This window comes from Meriones unguiculatus, chromosome 4 (assembly GCF_030254825.1).
Source record: "Meriones unguiculatus strain TT.TT164.6M chromosome 4, Bangor_MerUng_6.1, whole genome shotgun sequence".
NCBI lineage: Eukaryota > Metazoa > Chordata > Mammalia > Rodentia > Muridae > Meriones > Meriones unguiculatus.
Window position 1 is genome coordinate 36,332,946 of NC_083352.1, and position 14,219 is coordinate 36,347,164.

The 14,219-nt window shown below is 44.7% G+C and overlaps 1 protein-coding gene across 8 annotated transcripts in view; it reads left to right on the top strand.

Moving 5' to 3' along the window:
* Positions 1-14,219, top strand: part of Fat1 (FAT atypical cadherin 1) — a 118,455-nt gene that overhangs the window by 79,138 nt on the left and 25,098 nt on the right. For all 8 annotated transcript variants that reach the window (XR_009591370.1, XM_060381658.1, XM_021659665.2 and 5 more), the window contains exons 7-10: positions 207-346; positions 4,654-4,929; positions 5,062-5,272; positions 10,040-14,107. Coding sequence is in view for 7 of the 8 variants with exons in the window: in XM_060381658.1 (XP_060237641.1) it covers positions 207-346; positions 4,654-4,929; positions 5,062-5,272; positions 10,040-14,107 (4,695 nt within the window). In the remaining variant the exon portion in view is untranslated. The remainder of the gene's footprint in view (positions 1-206; positions 347-4,653; positions 4,930-5,061; positions 5,273-10,039; positions 14,108-14,219) is intronic.

Here is a 14,219-nt window from a genome sequence, read left to right on the forward strand (position 1 = left end):
AACATCTAGTTTTTCTCTAAAAACACTCTAAAAATCAGGCCGTTCTTTTCCCTGTGTTTTGAAATCGTAGTTTCTTGGCATCACTGTGACTATTGTATTAAAAGTCTATTTTCATGGCTATTAATTATCAGAGAGACATAAAACACATGATGGCTCTTTATTTTCTGATTTGATGTATCACTGCTTTTTGTCCTAATTTAAACTAGGTGGCAACTATGATAGTCACTTTGATGTCGACAAGGGCACCGGAACCGTCATTGTTGCCAAACCGCTTGATGCAGAACAGAAGTCCAACTACAACCTTACAGTGGAGGCTACCGATGGCACCACCACTATCCTTACTCAGGTACCTGAATGCCAGTGACATGATTGTCAGAGGGACTGGGACAATGCCCTCAACTCAGGATGCACAGGCAGCACGGGCAGTTAGTTGTGTGTTGATGCGCACACCAAGAGTTCTTATTTAGGGTCAGAAAATTAATGCAAATCCTGATTAGGGGTTTGCCTTCTGCTTAGCAGTCTTATAAAAATTTAAGTAGGAGACTTAAATCCAAACCACACTTTTAACATTTTCCCATCAAAGACTTCTTAATTTTATACTCACATTTAAGCTGTCTTGATAGAGTTTTATCACAGGATGAGTTGTACACATTATTTTATTGAAGCTCTAATACCTTCACCTGCTGGCAGGATCCCACCCTCCCTTTCTTCCTTCCTGTTTTATCATTTGAATTAAACCCAAGCTGGTGGAATATGTGCCAGTAATTCCATGTACGTTTTTATTTGTTACTATCTGATAGTCAGTAGTAGTAGCTGGCTACACCTGGTTTTCAGACTTGAATGTTAAAACCCTATAAGTTAATTGAATTCTCTTTTTTTTTTCATATCAGTTCTCTTTGATTCTTAATACTGGCTGTCCAGAATGATGTCCCTGGTGGACTAATAGTAATTGTGGGTTTTAGGAGGAAACCTTCCTTCATTCGCTCACTTACTCAACTTATTCACAAGTGCTTGTGGAACAAATGTTTCGCTGGAAGCAGTGGTGCGGGAGGAGGCCCAAATCCTGTTCTCTTGGACCTGAGATTAGAATGACAGTCGCTAAAGGCTTATGGGTTACTTCAGTATCCCTAAGAAAGCCGAAGCTTAGAGATGGAGATGCTTCTGAATTACAGTTTTCCATCTTATGTTCTCTGAAACCTTAAATGAAACAGGCCATCTCCTCTGTTTAAAAATTACAGTCTGGGGTGTATGCTCAGTTAATAGATGACTAGGTAACTTAAGAGTAGCTGTACAAATATTTTATTCCTTTCTCCAAATACTTGTGATTGTAACATATGTAAGATTAGTATTTCATGCTGTGCTGTGTACTTTTTGGGGTCATTTAGAGTTGCCCTCCAGAAGGTGTAGTGCCATTTTGAAGTTTCTGTTTTGGTTGCTGGTTTTCTAGTTCAGGCAGCATACATTGATTTTTCTCCCTTTGAAAACAAGCCCCTGATTGTTAAACTGTAGAGAGTGGAAGTGATAACTGAACATTGAAAATGTCACTGCTGCCCCGTCTGTTTCATATGACTAGCTGGAAATGTACTGAAAGAAATTTGGAAAGCTGTGGAAATGGCCATCCGAGACCGCCATGCGCATTGCTGCACTATGTAATACATGGTGGTATTTACCTCATTAGGAAATGATCAGTAATGCATCTCTTTCCCCAAAACTGCATTTTTAGTAAGGTTGGATGCATAGTATGAAATTTTGATGTGCACTGCCAACATTCATCCGAAATGGCAGATTAAGTAGTCTCCCTTTCTCTTAAACTTCAGTGCAGTGATTGTCGTTGTGGAAATTACTCCAAAGCACGTTTAAATAGTCCTGACAAGTATCCCGAGGGATCCCTGGCACGGAGAGGTTGTGGGAACCTAAGAGGAGGATCACGGAGCCCTGGCTGACCTGTGGTTGGGGGGACAAAGGGAATGGGCAGTAATTAGGTTTAGGTTTCTGTCTGGGACCGTGCGCAGGGAGATAGAGATCTGGGGTGGAGTAGAATGGACACTGCAGGAGGCCCACAGGCGCCTGAGCTGCACTGATAGGGCTGAACACGGAGCAGATGTGGGTTTGTCGGTGAAAACCAAGAATCCGTGTAGCAGCCTTGTGAGGTGAGGTTGGTAGCACATGCGGGATATGAGAGGGTTTGAGTAGTGTTTCTGGTGGCGGGCGTGGCGTGCCCTCAGAGGAGGAGAGCAGCAAGGAGGCAGAGTGGATGCCGCTGTTCTGCGCATACAGCTTCACCCTTCTGCTTAGGATGCTTCCCAGTGCCGGGTTGAATCTCTTCTTCTTTCTCTCCCTTGCGTCTGCAGATAACTTACAAACCCAGATGCTTTTTCTTTTTTTCTTTGTAGGGCAGGGAGGGGGTGCTTTTGCATTGGGGCCGCTCTTCTCTGCAAGTGTTCTTTCCCTTTCTCCGGAACACGCTCATTGTGTTCCGAGGAGGCAGTCTGGTTTGAAGCTCGTCTCCACCTCTTCCTGCCGTGCACGGACGAAGTCCCTCTGCTTCTGTTGCCTCATCTGGAAGGTGAGGGTAATGCTCACCCCCTTTCCAGTTCTCACGAGGAGTGAGGGGAGATGGCACAGAGGGCTTCCTCTTCCTCCCTTACTGCCTGTTTGCAGGACGTGCTCACGTGACACGTGGCACTGCACCACCACCCCCCCCCGCCCATGCAACTTCACTTACTTTCCTGTCTCTGATCCCTGAAACTCTTCCCGGGCTACCCACCACAAAAATGGTTCTCTTGAGTGAGAAGAGCAGGTGAAGGTGCATTTCCTCGTCTCTCCACTCGTGGCCTGGAGGCTTGGGCTGTGCGTGTTTGGTTCTGCATCCGTCCTGATCCTGTGTGTTCTTTCAGGCCTGAGTCTCCGTCCGGTCTCTAGAAGATAGGTATCCATTCTTTGACCTTCCTGACTGTCCATCCTCTTCCCAGTACTCCGGCCAACCTCTGGACTTTTATCTCACAGTATGCTAACAGATTTTAGGGATATGACATTGCCCAGGGAGATTCAAAGTGTGATGAAGACAGTCACCGTTGCACTTGCTTTTCACCTTCAGACTGCGGGAGAGAGCTGAGTCAGTGTCCAGTCTGAGTGCGCCTCATGAATCGCCTTGCCAACTGGGTTGCTCCTTCTTTTCAGCCTTTTCTTTAGTAGTGGTTAGCTGACCCTGGAGCAGCCTCAAACTTCTCCACCTAGTTCTCACTTCCTGGTCAACTTAAGAAGTAAATGAGACGATGCAGTGGTCAAGAGCACTGTCCGCTCTTCCAGAGGTTCTGAGTTCAGTTCCCAGCAACAACATGGTGGCTCACAGCCATCTATAATGTGACTGATGCCCTCTTCTGGCATGTTAGGTATACATGCAAAGAAAGCACTTCTATACATCAAATAAATAAATAAATCTTTATTTTAAAAAAGGAAGTTTTTAAATAGACCATGATTTGGTTTATAGAAGAACTTCCAGTTTACAGCTGTGCCTCCTGGGTCCTCTTTAATCTTAGTAGAGTGAGCCATCCGTAGTCTCTAGCGGTGACATGCCTTTCACATGAAAGCTTTTTTGTGGTTTGGTGAATGAATTTAGTGTTCACCTAGAACTGAGTGTGGAGATGTGTCCCTCAATGCTCTGGTGTTCTTTGGGAACATTGGTACGGGCTCATGAAAATTCTGTTTTCTCGTGAGCGCATCGGTGTGGTCTGCGGTTACCTGGTGTCGCTGTAATGTTGGTCCCTCGTTCCTCTTAAATTAACAAATCCCCATGTCCTGTAGGAGCCAGTGGAGCTCACCTTTCTTGTTCGTAAACTATAAGCCATATTTTATGATTGGTGCTGATTTTCACTATGCCTTATCCATCTGTGTCACTTCATTCCAAAAATTAATCATGTGTCAAGGTAAATGTTTTCTGTTTCCAATTATGACTAAGTTTTTTGACATCTGTCTTTCTGCTTTAAAGCTTTGATTTTATGTCACTATATTTGACAAGAGTTTTTCTTTTCAACCTTCGTAATTGCCTTTAGGAAAGAAACATTCACTACTTCTATAGGTTTTGAAGTCACAGGAATATAGTTTGAAAGCATACCTTCTTTTGGCAGTCATGGGGTTCTAACCCCCAGCGCACACATGTTAGAAAGTGTCCACTTGCTGAATTGTATCTGCAGCGATTCCTAGTAGTTCTTTTCTATTAAAAACAGAGGAGGAACTTGCAGTCTCAGAGATTAGAATGAAAAATTTAGATAGTGTTACCACGCCACTCACTAGCCTAAATCTAACATAGGAAATGAGTAAACTGGGAAAGTAAACTCGGATACTTTTCCATAAGTCATCTCCATAGGTCTCATGTGGAGACCTTTGAGAAACTAGCATGTATTTCATAAAGAAGTTTCAGCTGTGACAAGTATTCTATCTCCATAGTTATTTTTTAGATACTAAGTAACGCATACGAAAGATAAGCTGTACAAGGTTTCTTTGATTCCAGACTTCTGTTGCTTTTTCTTCTCTTCTCATATATTTAATTTGGTTTAATGGCATTTTTTTTCAATATGTATGTGTGGTTTTTTTTAGGCACTGAAACATAATTATGAGTGTATCTTTATGTGAGTCCTTTGTCACTCGTCACAGGTACTCATCAAAGTAATAGATACAAATGACCATCGCCCTCAGTTTTCTACATCAAAATACGAAGTTGTTGTTCCTGAAGACACAGAGCCAGAAACAGAAATTTTGCAAGTCAGTGCCGTAGATCAGGATGAGAAAAACAAATTGATCTACAGTCTGCAGAGCAGCGTGGATCCAGCGAGTCTCAAGAAGTTCCGTCTCGATGCTGCAACTGGAGCTCTTTACACGTCTGAGAAGCTCGATCACGAAGCCATTCACCGGCACGTTTTCACGGTCATGGTACGGCACCTGTCCACCCCGATGTCTGTATGGGAGGGTTTCCCGTGATGGAAAGGGGTGGCGGGAGGTTCTGTTTTTAACCCACAAGAGAGAAGCACCCCAGGAGAATAAACAACACGTCAATTCTCCCAGGTCCGGGATCAGGATGTCCCTGTGAAACGCAACTTTGCGAGGATCATTGTTAATGTCAGTGACATGAACGACCATGCTCCGTGGTTCACCAGTTCCTCCTATGAAGGGCGAGTTTATGAGTCGGCAGCGGTGGGCTCGGTGGTGTTGCAGGTTACAGCTCTGGACAAAGACAAAGGGAAAAATGCGGAAGTGCTGTACTCCATTGAATCAGGTATTTTTGAAGCAATCGAGTCTGTGTCTCTGTCTCTTGTGTTTTCTGAAATTTCTTCTAGGTGTTGAAGCATTTCTACGTACCCACTGCAAAAATGGATTAAATCTTTAACTACTGTTTAATGTATAAGGCAAAAGGGATTGAAAAAGAATAACCTGCCAAGGAGCAAACATAAAGTCATAATAAGCTTGAGTGTCAAGGATTCTGGGGATTACCAGTATTAACATAAATTAAGACTGATAAATCCTGCTGGGGTGGGAGAACTCTATTTTTCTAAATCAGTATTTCTGGAATTATTTCAGGCAGTTGTTTTATGCTCTGAAACCGCTCAGGAAAAATGCTGGCTTAGTAATTTATTATTTGAATGAGACTGTTTTCCCTGGCTCAGAGTTAGAAACGCCACAGCGGGGTGATGTCTCGCCTGTCTTTGGTAATTCTCAGAGAAAAAGGGGGCACCCTGCTTCCTGCGCCGTGCAGGCTGCCCCACATTCCATCCGTGTACCTTCCACAGCAGAGTGTCATTCGTAGAATCGAGTTGTTGAAACAGGTTACGAAGCGGTTAGTTCCGGGAAGAGGAGCGTGCTGGGAAGGGATCGATCACATTGGCTAGAGGAAGCACAGAGGTAGCTCAAGGCAAGAAGGTAAACTGAGCCTGGGCCTAGAAGTTCCAGAATAAAAGCAGGAAAGAACCCCCACAGCTGCGGATCGTCGGAGCCGTCACAGCAAGCTGACAGGTTTGTTCTTCCTCTGCTGCTGGCTGCTCATCCCATAGACTAAGGCAACGCCATCCATGTGATGGGTGCCACCAGCCTTAAGTGGCCGTGTTGAGAATGCTTCTGCTGTGGCACACACGCTCACACGGGTAGAAATTCCTTCCCACTGGGCCTTTTCTAACCCTGAAGGCAGTTCGGTTTTCCATAGTCATTGTTAGTCTAAGAAGCAGAGCCGATTTCATTTTTTACTTTGTGCAGTGGTTTTAAAGTATTTTAGTCAACTTTTTTTTCTTTAAGTGAACAGCTCTACCTACTGACATATGGTCGGTCCTAGGCGTTGAGTTCATAGAGCTTGTAGATTAGAGATCACAGACTCCTGAATCTGAGTGTAGATGGGGTGATTTTGACAGAAATACTCATTGGTTTTTCTTAAAACAACTGGATTGACTTCATTACTCACAAATAAGATTTTATATGCTGCCTGTGATTGGAGTGTTAAAATGTCCCATAGTGAGGTTAGTGCCTTGGATAGAGATAAATAATTTTTTTCCGCTGCTTGAGAAATTTAGCAGTTAGAAAAACAGCACATTCCGTTCGTGCATGCCCGAGCATTTCAATGAAGTGACTTTGTCATAGACAAACTGACTGGGTTTATGTAGGAGAAAATGTTCAACTTTCCCTTGGCTTTCACATAATTTTCAACAACTGGGTGGTTAAAATATGATTGTTGGTGTCTGAGAGAAGGCATGTGCATTCTTTGAGTGTTTGTAATGACTGATGGGATTAGTAATTTGGTATTCTAAGAATGGAACTCTGTCTCTCTCCAAAGAATAGCTTAGGCACCAATGGACTGTTCTCATGTGGAATAGGGCACAGTTTTCATAATGTAATATGCTAAAGAGTATTTTCATAGGAAGCCCACTACCATGAAAGTGCAGTAGCATTTGTGTGTGTGTCTGTGTGTACATACACCCATTGGAATACAGTGAAATGTTAAATGTCCATACTGCCTTTCGTGTATTCATAATCCGCTGCTTCTGACTTGTATCCGATTGCATTTAATAAAGTTCAAAAGACTAGTTATTAATATTACCCACAATACTGCATGTTTAATTAGGAGAGATTTATTGAGCAATAGCTGTGGTCTGATTTGAAGTCTTGAGGGGAAGGAGTTTAATGAAAAGGTATTTCCAGTCGCAGCTGAATTATGCACGAGGGACACATTAGTGCTGTACTCCGGGTGGTGTTGGTTTGTCTGAAAAGGAGGTTGGAGCATTACTTCACTACTGTTGTCACCCTGGAGAAAGGTAACACTTGTTGGCTGTATTAATTGATTAGAATGGTTTTGTTTCTCGGACTTTCGTTATAATTGCTGTGGGAGCTTTGTAGAGGTTTCCACACTGTCAGCAGGTCCTTATTACACACGGGCCGTGTGTCCAGCATGGGAAGAGATGGCCTCCCCCTGCATGTGTTTGTTTTGTGCTAGGAAGGAAAGGGCTTAAAGGGCAACAGTTGGCGTGTTAGTCCAGATAACTTCAGGGTTGAAATGCAGAGAATTTTTTTAACGTTGTACTATTCCAGCTAGTGCAAATGAGTCAGCCCCTCCTAGTACAAAATTCTCACTGCCTTAATTCCATTTACACGGAGCAAACATGTATTTCAGGGCTTGGGCAATGTGCCTGTTGCCAGAAGCTCATTTACAGTAGTCAGCAGCCTGCATTGCCTTCTGTCCATCTGAAGCTTTGTGCCTTGATCTCACCTGTGTGAGATCCAAGTACCAAATCTGTGCTCCTGTTGAACCTTCAGTGACAAGCTCAGGGTCATGTTAATCCAATGCCAGGATATTAAAATTACACACCAAAGATAAATAGCAAGAATGTTCTACATACAATATGGAGAAGCTGGGTGTGGTGGTATATTACTGTTGGGCAGTATACCCTTGAGAGGCTGAGGCAGGGGGATAATGAGTAGGAGGCCAGGCTGAGATACATTATGTGTTCTTGATGAGCCTGAGCTACACCAAACAAACAAATAAATAAATAGGAAGAAAACACACACACACACACACTAAAAAAGAAGTGTATAACAAAGAATAAACGTAGCCACAGTGGCCAGGGACGTCAAGGAAGGTGTTCAGGCCAGAGCATTCAGGTAGATTCCAGTTCAATGAGCAGATGGCTGAATGGGGAAATTCTGAGGGTAACTAGGGAAGGCTGCTTTAGGAGAGAACGCGGTAAATGTTGGGTGTCTGGTGTGAGAGGAGCAGAGAGGACCTGATGAGGGGCTGGGACTGCAGGAATGCACCAGAACACTGTTTTCAGCACTGAAAACATTGGCTCATTCTTCACTCGAGGCCTTGGATGTATGAAACTTAACTAGCACATAAGATTTCACTATGGAAAGTCAGACAAGTGCAGAGGAATGGATATGAATGTTGCCAGGTGGACGGTGCAGGGGATAAAGTCACTAGCCAAAACCATGAGTAGGTAGCACCTGTCAGGCCGGACAGTCGTCCCAAGTTTGTAAGGTGACACTAGTGCACAAGTGGAGCAGGAAAGGATCTCTGAGTTTTGACATTTGCCTAAGACAGGGGCAACCTGAAATCACAGATGCTCCTAAATGCAGACAGGCCGGAAATCAGTGTCTGAGCAGCCTGGCAGAGGCCTGGGCCAAGGTTCAGCCCAGACCTTCAGGATCTGGAGAAGGCCAGGCTTCCTCCCTGTTTCAAACCGAGGCACTGCCTAGGGGTTTGGACATAGAGCCAGGCCAACTTAATGAAAACCAGGCTATGTCTGGCCTCAGGGGAAAAAAAAATGTCATGGGTTTTTGGAAAATGTATTTAATGAAGGAAATGAACGTTGTAGAGGAAGTGCTCACTCGTAATGCGGAAAAAGAGGTGCTTGTTAATCCTTCGCTTTGCAGATCACACTAAGTAGCTCTGGCCGAAGCAGTTTGCTGGTGGCAAACCCAGAGAAAGAGGAGTGTGGGAAAACAGTTAAATGGCAAGAGAGGTTAGTGAACTGAGTTTCTAGGTAGGCTTGTTTATGAAGTAGAAAAAGGATGATAAGGATTCACAGAGGGGCAGAGCCCAAAGACAACCCCCTCTCCACACACCACACACACACACACACACACACACACACACGTATGCTTGCACAGTGCCTCTGCTCCATCAGGAACACTATGAGGTATTGAGTTGCGGGAATACTGAATCTGTGTGTAGGGTAGCCTGGAAAGGTCCAAACAAACGCCAGCAGAACCATCTGTCCTCCCAGTTTGCCTCTCAGCTGCGTTAGCGCTGTTGATGTTTTGAAGCAAATAATTCCTCGTTGCGGAGGCTGTTGTGTGCCGGGTAAGCTGTTTTTGTCTCTTGGCTGCTACCATCTACATGGCAGTAGCTCTTCCTCCCTTCAAGTTGTGACAGCCAAACTCTGCCAGATGTCTCCCTGGAAGCAAAATCCCTCCTACTCGAGACTCACTGACTGGATGATGAAGTCGACTTGGAAAAGGTTAAGAAGGGACTATTGTTGAAATCTTGAAAACTTGTGAAGTACAGTGGGCTACAGAAAATTGTTTCCCAGTTCCCTAACTTCTTACAGGACAGAGCTATCTTAGAGCAGAGTGTAAATTTTCTTAGTGAACTAAGAATTTTCCCTTGTAAGTGGTAGGTGCTGAAAAGTCGATGAATCATGCAGAATTCCAAGGTACTGTTGGGAAATTATTGACTGAATTGCTCTGTGAGGGGAAAGGCATGTGCTTCTGCAACACATTTTCAGTTCAGCCGAGAGAATTTTGGCTTTAGGTACAGAACAATATTTTTTCTGTTTCTTGCTTTTCACATTTGACAGCCAAAATTCTGTACACTTTAAATGGGTAGAAATGAAATTGAATTTAAGGTTTCATTCAGTAGTTGATATCCCTTTCTTTTCTGTTTAATTTGGGATGTAAGCTTTAAATATCTATTTCTGTGTCTCTACTATTTCTATTGTCTTTGGCTTTTCTCTAATATGTTTGTTTCTTTTCCTTTTCTCTTCTTTTTTTCTTGCTCTTCTAGGAAACATTGGACATTCTTTTACAATTGACCCTATCTTGGGCTCTATAAAAACTGCCAGAGAATTGGACCGAAATAACCAGGTAGACTATGATTTACTGGTAAAAGCTACAGATAAAGGCGAGCCACCGATGAGTGAAATGACTTCTGTGCGGATTGCTGTCACTGTTGCGGATAATGCCTCTCCCAAGTTCACATCCAAAGAATACTCTGTTGAAATTAGCGAAGCCCTCAGGATTGGGAGTTTTGTTGGAATGGTCTCTGCTCACAGTCAGTCATCAGTGATGTATGAAATAAAAGAAGGAAACGTAGGCGACACGTTTGCTATTAATCCACATTCTGGAAGCATCATCACGCAGAGAGCCTTGGATTTTGAAACACTGCCCATTTACACATTGATAGTACAAGGGACCAATATGGCAGGTTTGTCCACCAATACAACTGTTGTCGTGCATGTACAGGATGAGAACGACAACCCGCCCGTTTTCACACGGGCAGAGTATTCTGGGTTCATTAGTGAATCAGCTTCAGTCAACAGTGTGGTCCTAACAGATAGGAATGTTCCGCTAGTAATCCGAGCAACTGATTCCGACAGGGAATCCAACGCTCTGCTTGTTTATCAAATCACTGAGCCATCTGTGCACAGCTATTTTGCTATTGATTCCACCACTGGTGCTATCCACACAGTACTGAGTCTGGACTATGAAGAAACACGTGCTTTTCACTTTACTGTACAAGCACACGACATGGGGACACCACGGCTGTTTGCTGAGTATGCGGCTAATGTGACGATCCATGTCATTGACATCAATGACTGCCCTCCTGTCTTCTCTAAGTCACTGTATGAAGCATCTCTTCTGTTGCCAACCTACAAAGGAGTAAAAATCATCACAGTAAATGCCACAGATGCCGATTCCAGGGCGTTCTCACAGTTAATGTACTCCATCACTGAAGGCAACATTGGGGAGAAGTTCTCGATGGACTACAAGACTGGCACCATAACGATACAAAACACAACTCAGCTACGGAGCCGCTATGAGCTAACTGTCCGAGCCTCTGATGGCAGATTTGCAAGCACGACCTCAGTAAAAATCAATGTGAGAGAAAGCAAAGAGAGCCCGCTCAAGTTTACCCAGGATTTCTACTCGGCCGTCGTGAAAGAGAACTCCACAGAAACCAAAACATTGGCAGTCATTACTGCCATAGGGAACCCCATCAATGAGCCTTTGTTTTACCACATCCTCAACCCAGACCGCAGATTTAAAATCAGCCACACTTCAGGCGTGTTGTCAAGCACTGGAATACCATTTGATCGCGAGCAGCAGGAGACATTTGATGTGGTGGTAGAGGTGACGAAAGAGCATGAGCCATCAGCAGTGGCCCACGTGGTGGTGAGAGTCACCGTCGAAGACCAAAATGATAACGCGCCGGTGTTCGTCAACCTTCCCTACTACGCGGTTGTCAAGGTGGATGCCGCCGTGGGCCATGTCATTCGCCACGTCACTGCCATCGACAGAGACAGTGGCGGAAACGGGGAGGTACACTACTACCTCAAGGAGCATCACGACCACTTTCAGATCGGTCCCTCGGGCGACATTTCTCTGAAGAAGCAATTTGAGCACGACACCTTAAATAAAGAATATCTCGTCACGGTGGTCGCGAAGGACGGAGGAAGCCCTGCTTTCTCGGCGGAAGTTCTAGTTCCCATCACTGTCATGAACAAAGCCATGCCTGTATTTGACAAGGCTTTCTACAGTGCAGAGATTCCCGAGAACATCCAGATGCACAGCCCGGTGGTCCATGTCCAAGCCAACAGCCCAGAAGGGTTGAAAGTGTTCTACAGCCTCACGGACGGAGATCCTTTTAGTCAGTTTACGATTAACTTCAACACCGGGGTGATAAATGTCATAGCTCCGCTGGATTTTGAGTCCCACCCAGCCTATAAGCTGAGCATTCGGGCAACGGATTCCCTGACTGGTGCCCACGCTGAAGTGTTTGTTGACATCATAGTGGAAGACATCAACGATAACCCTCCCGTGTTTGTGCAGCAGTCCTACGCCACCACCCTGTCTGAAGCATCTGTGATTGGAACATCCGTCCTTCAAGTCAGAGCAACCGATTCCGATTCCGAACCAAACAGAGGGATTTCCTACCAGCTATTTGGAAATCAGAGCAAAAGCCACGATCATTTTCACATAGATAGTAACACTGGGCTCATTTCGCTAGTGAGAGCTTTGGATTATGAACAGTTCCAGCAACACAAGATCTTTGTAAGGGCTGTTGATGGAGGAATGCCCCCGCTGAGCAGTGACGTGATCGTCACCGTGGACGTCACCGACCTCAATGATAATCCACCTCAGTTTGAACAACAAATTTATGAAGCCAAAATCAGTGAGCACGCCGCTCATGGGCATTTTGTGATATGTGTGAAAGCCTGTGACGCAGACAGTTCAGACCTAGACAAGTTAGAATACTCCATCCTGTCTGGTAATGATCATAAAAGCTTTGCCATGGACAGTGAAACCGGGATTATCACGCTCTCCAACCTGCGCCGCCATGCCTTGAAGCCATTCTACAGCCTCAATGTTTCTGTGTCCGATGGGGTTTTTCGAAGTTCAGCTCAGGTTCACGTAACTGTGATGGGAGGCAATTTGCACAGTCCTGTTTTCCTCCAGAATGAATACGAAGCGGAACTAGCTGAAAATGCTCCCTTGCACACGCTGGTGGTCCAAGTGAAGGCAACCGATAGAGATTCCGGTATTTACGGTCACATAACTTACCATATTGTAAATGACTTTGCCAAAGACAGGTTTTATGTGAATGACAGAGGACAGATTTTCACTTTGGAGAAACTTGATCGAGAGACCCCAGCAGAAAAAGTAGTCCCAGTCCGTTTAATGGCCAAGGATGCTGGGGGGAAAGTTGCCTTCTGTACCGTAAATGTCATTCTTACAGATGACAATGATAATGCTCCACAGTTTCGCTCAACCAAGTACGAAGTGAACATTGGATCCAGCGCTGCCAAAGGGACGTCAGTCCTTAAAGTCTTTGCAAGTGATGCTGATGAGGGATCGAATGCTGACATCACCTATGCCATCGAGGCAGATTCAGAAAGTGTCAAGGAGAATTTGGAAATCAACAAACTGACTGGCCTAATTACTACAAAGGAAAGCTTAATTGGTTTAGAGAATGAGTTCTTTACTTTCTTTGTTAGAGCTGTAGATAACGGGTCCCCACCCAAAGAGTCTGTTGTTCCCGTGTACGTTAAAATACTCCCACCGGAAATGCAGCTCCCAAGGTTTTCCGAGCCCTTTTACACCTATGCCATTTCAGAAGACGTGCCTATCGGAACAGAAATTGACCTCATCCGGGTCGAACATGGCGGGACTGTTCTCTACACACTTGTCAAAGGCAATACTCCTGAAAGTAATAGAGATGAGTTCTTTGTGATTGACAGGCAGAGTGGGCGGCTCAAACTGGAGAAGAGCCTTGACCATGAGACCACTAGGTGGTATCAGTTCTCCATCCTGGCCAGGTGCACTCTTGAGGACTATGAAGTGGTAGCTTCTATAGATGTTAGCATCCAGGTGAAAGATGCAAATGATAACAGCCCCGTTTTGGAGTCCAATCCCTATGAGGCGTTTATTGTTGAAAACCTGCCAGGAGGGAGTAGGGTTATCCAGATCAGAGCATCTGACCTAGACTCAGGAGCCAATGGCCAAGTCATGTACAGTCTAGATCAGTCCCAGGGTGCAGACATCCTCGAATCTTTTGCCATTAACAAGGAAACAGGTTGGATTACAACCCTCAAGGAGCTTGACCACGAAGAGAGAGCCAATTACCAGATTAGAGTGGTCGCATCGGATCACGGCGAAAAGATTCAGCTCTCCTCTACAGCCGTTGTGGATGTTACTGTCACTGACGTCAATGACAGCCCACCGCGATTCACAGCCGAGATCTACAAAGGGACCGTGAGTGAGGACGACCCTCCGGGTGGTGTGATTGCCATCTTAAGCACCACTGATGCTGACTCTGAAGAGATTAACAGACAAGTGACCTTCTTCATAACAGGTAAGATGCCCAAGTCAGATGGTTCAGTATAAAATGAATCCATACTACATGGAATATCCGAGGTGTAGATTTAGGGGTTTGGGGAGTTGACATGTTTTTCAGTTAAGCGTGC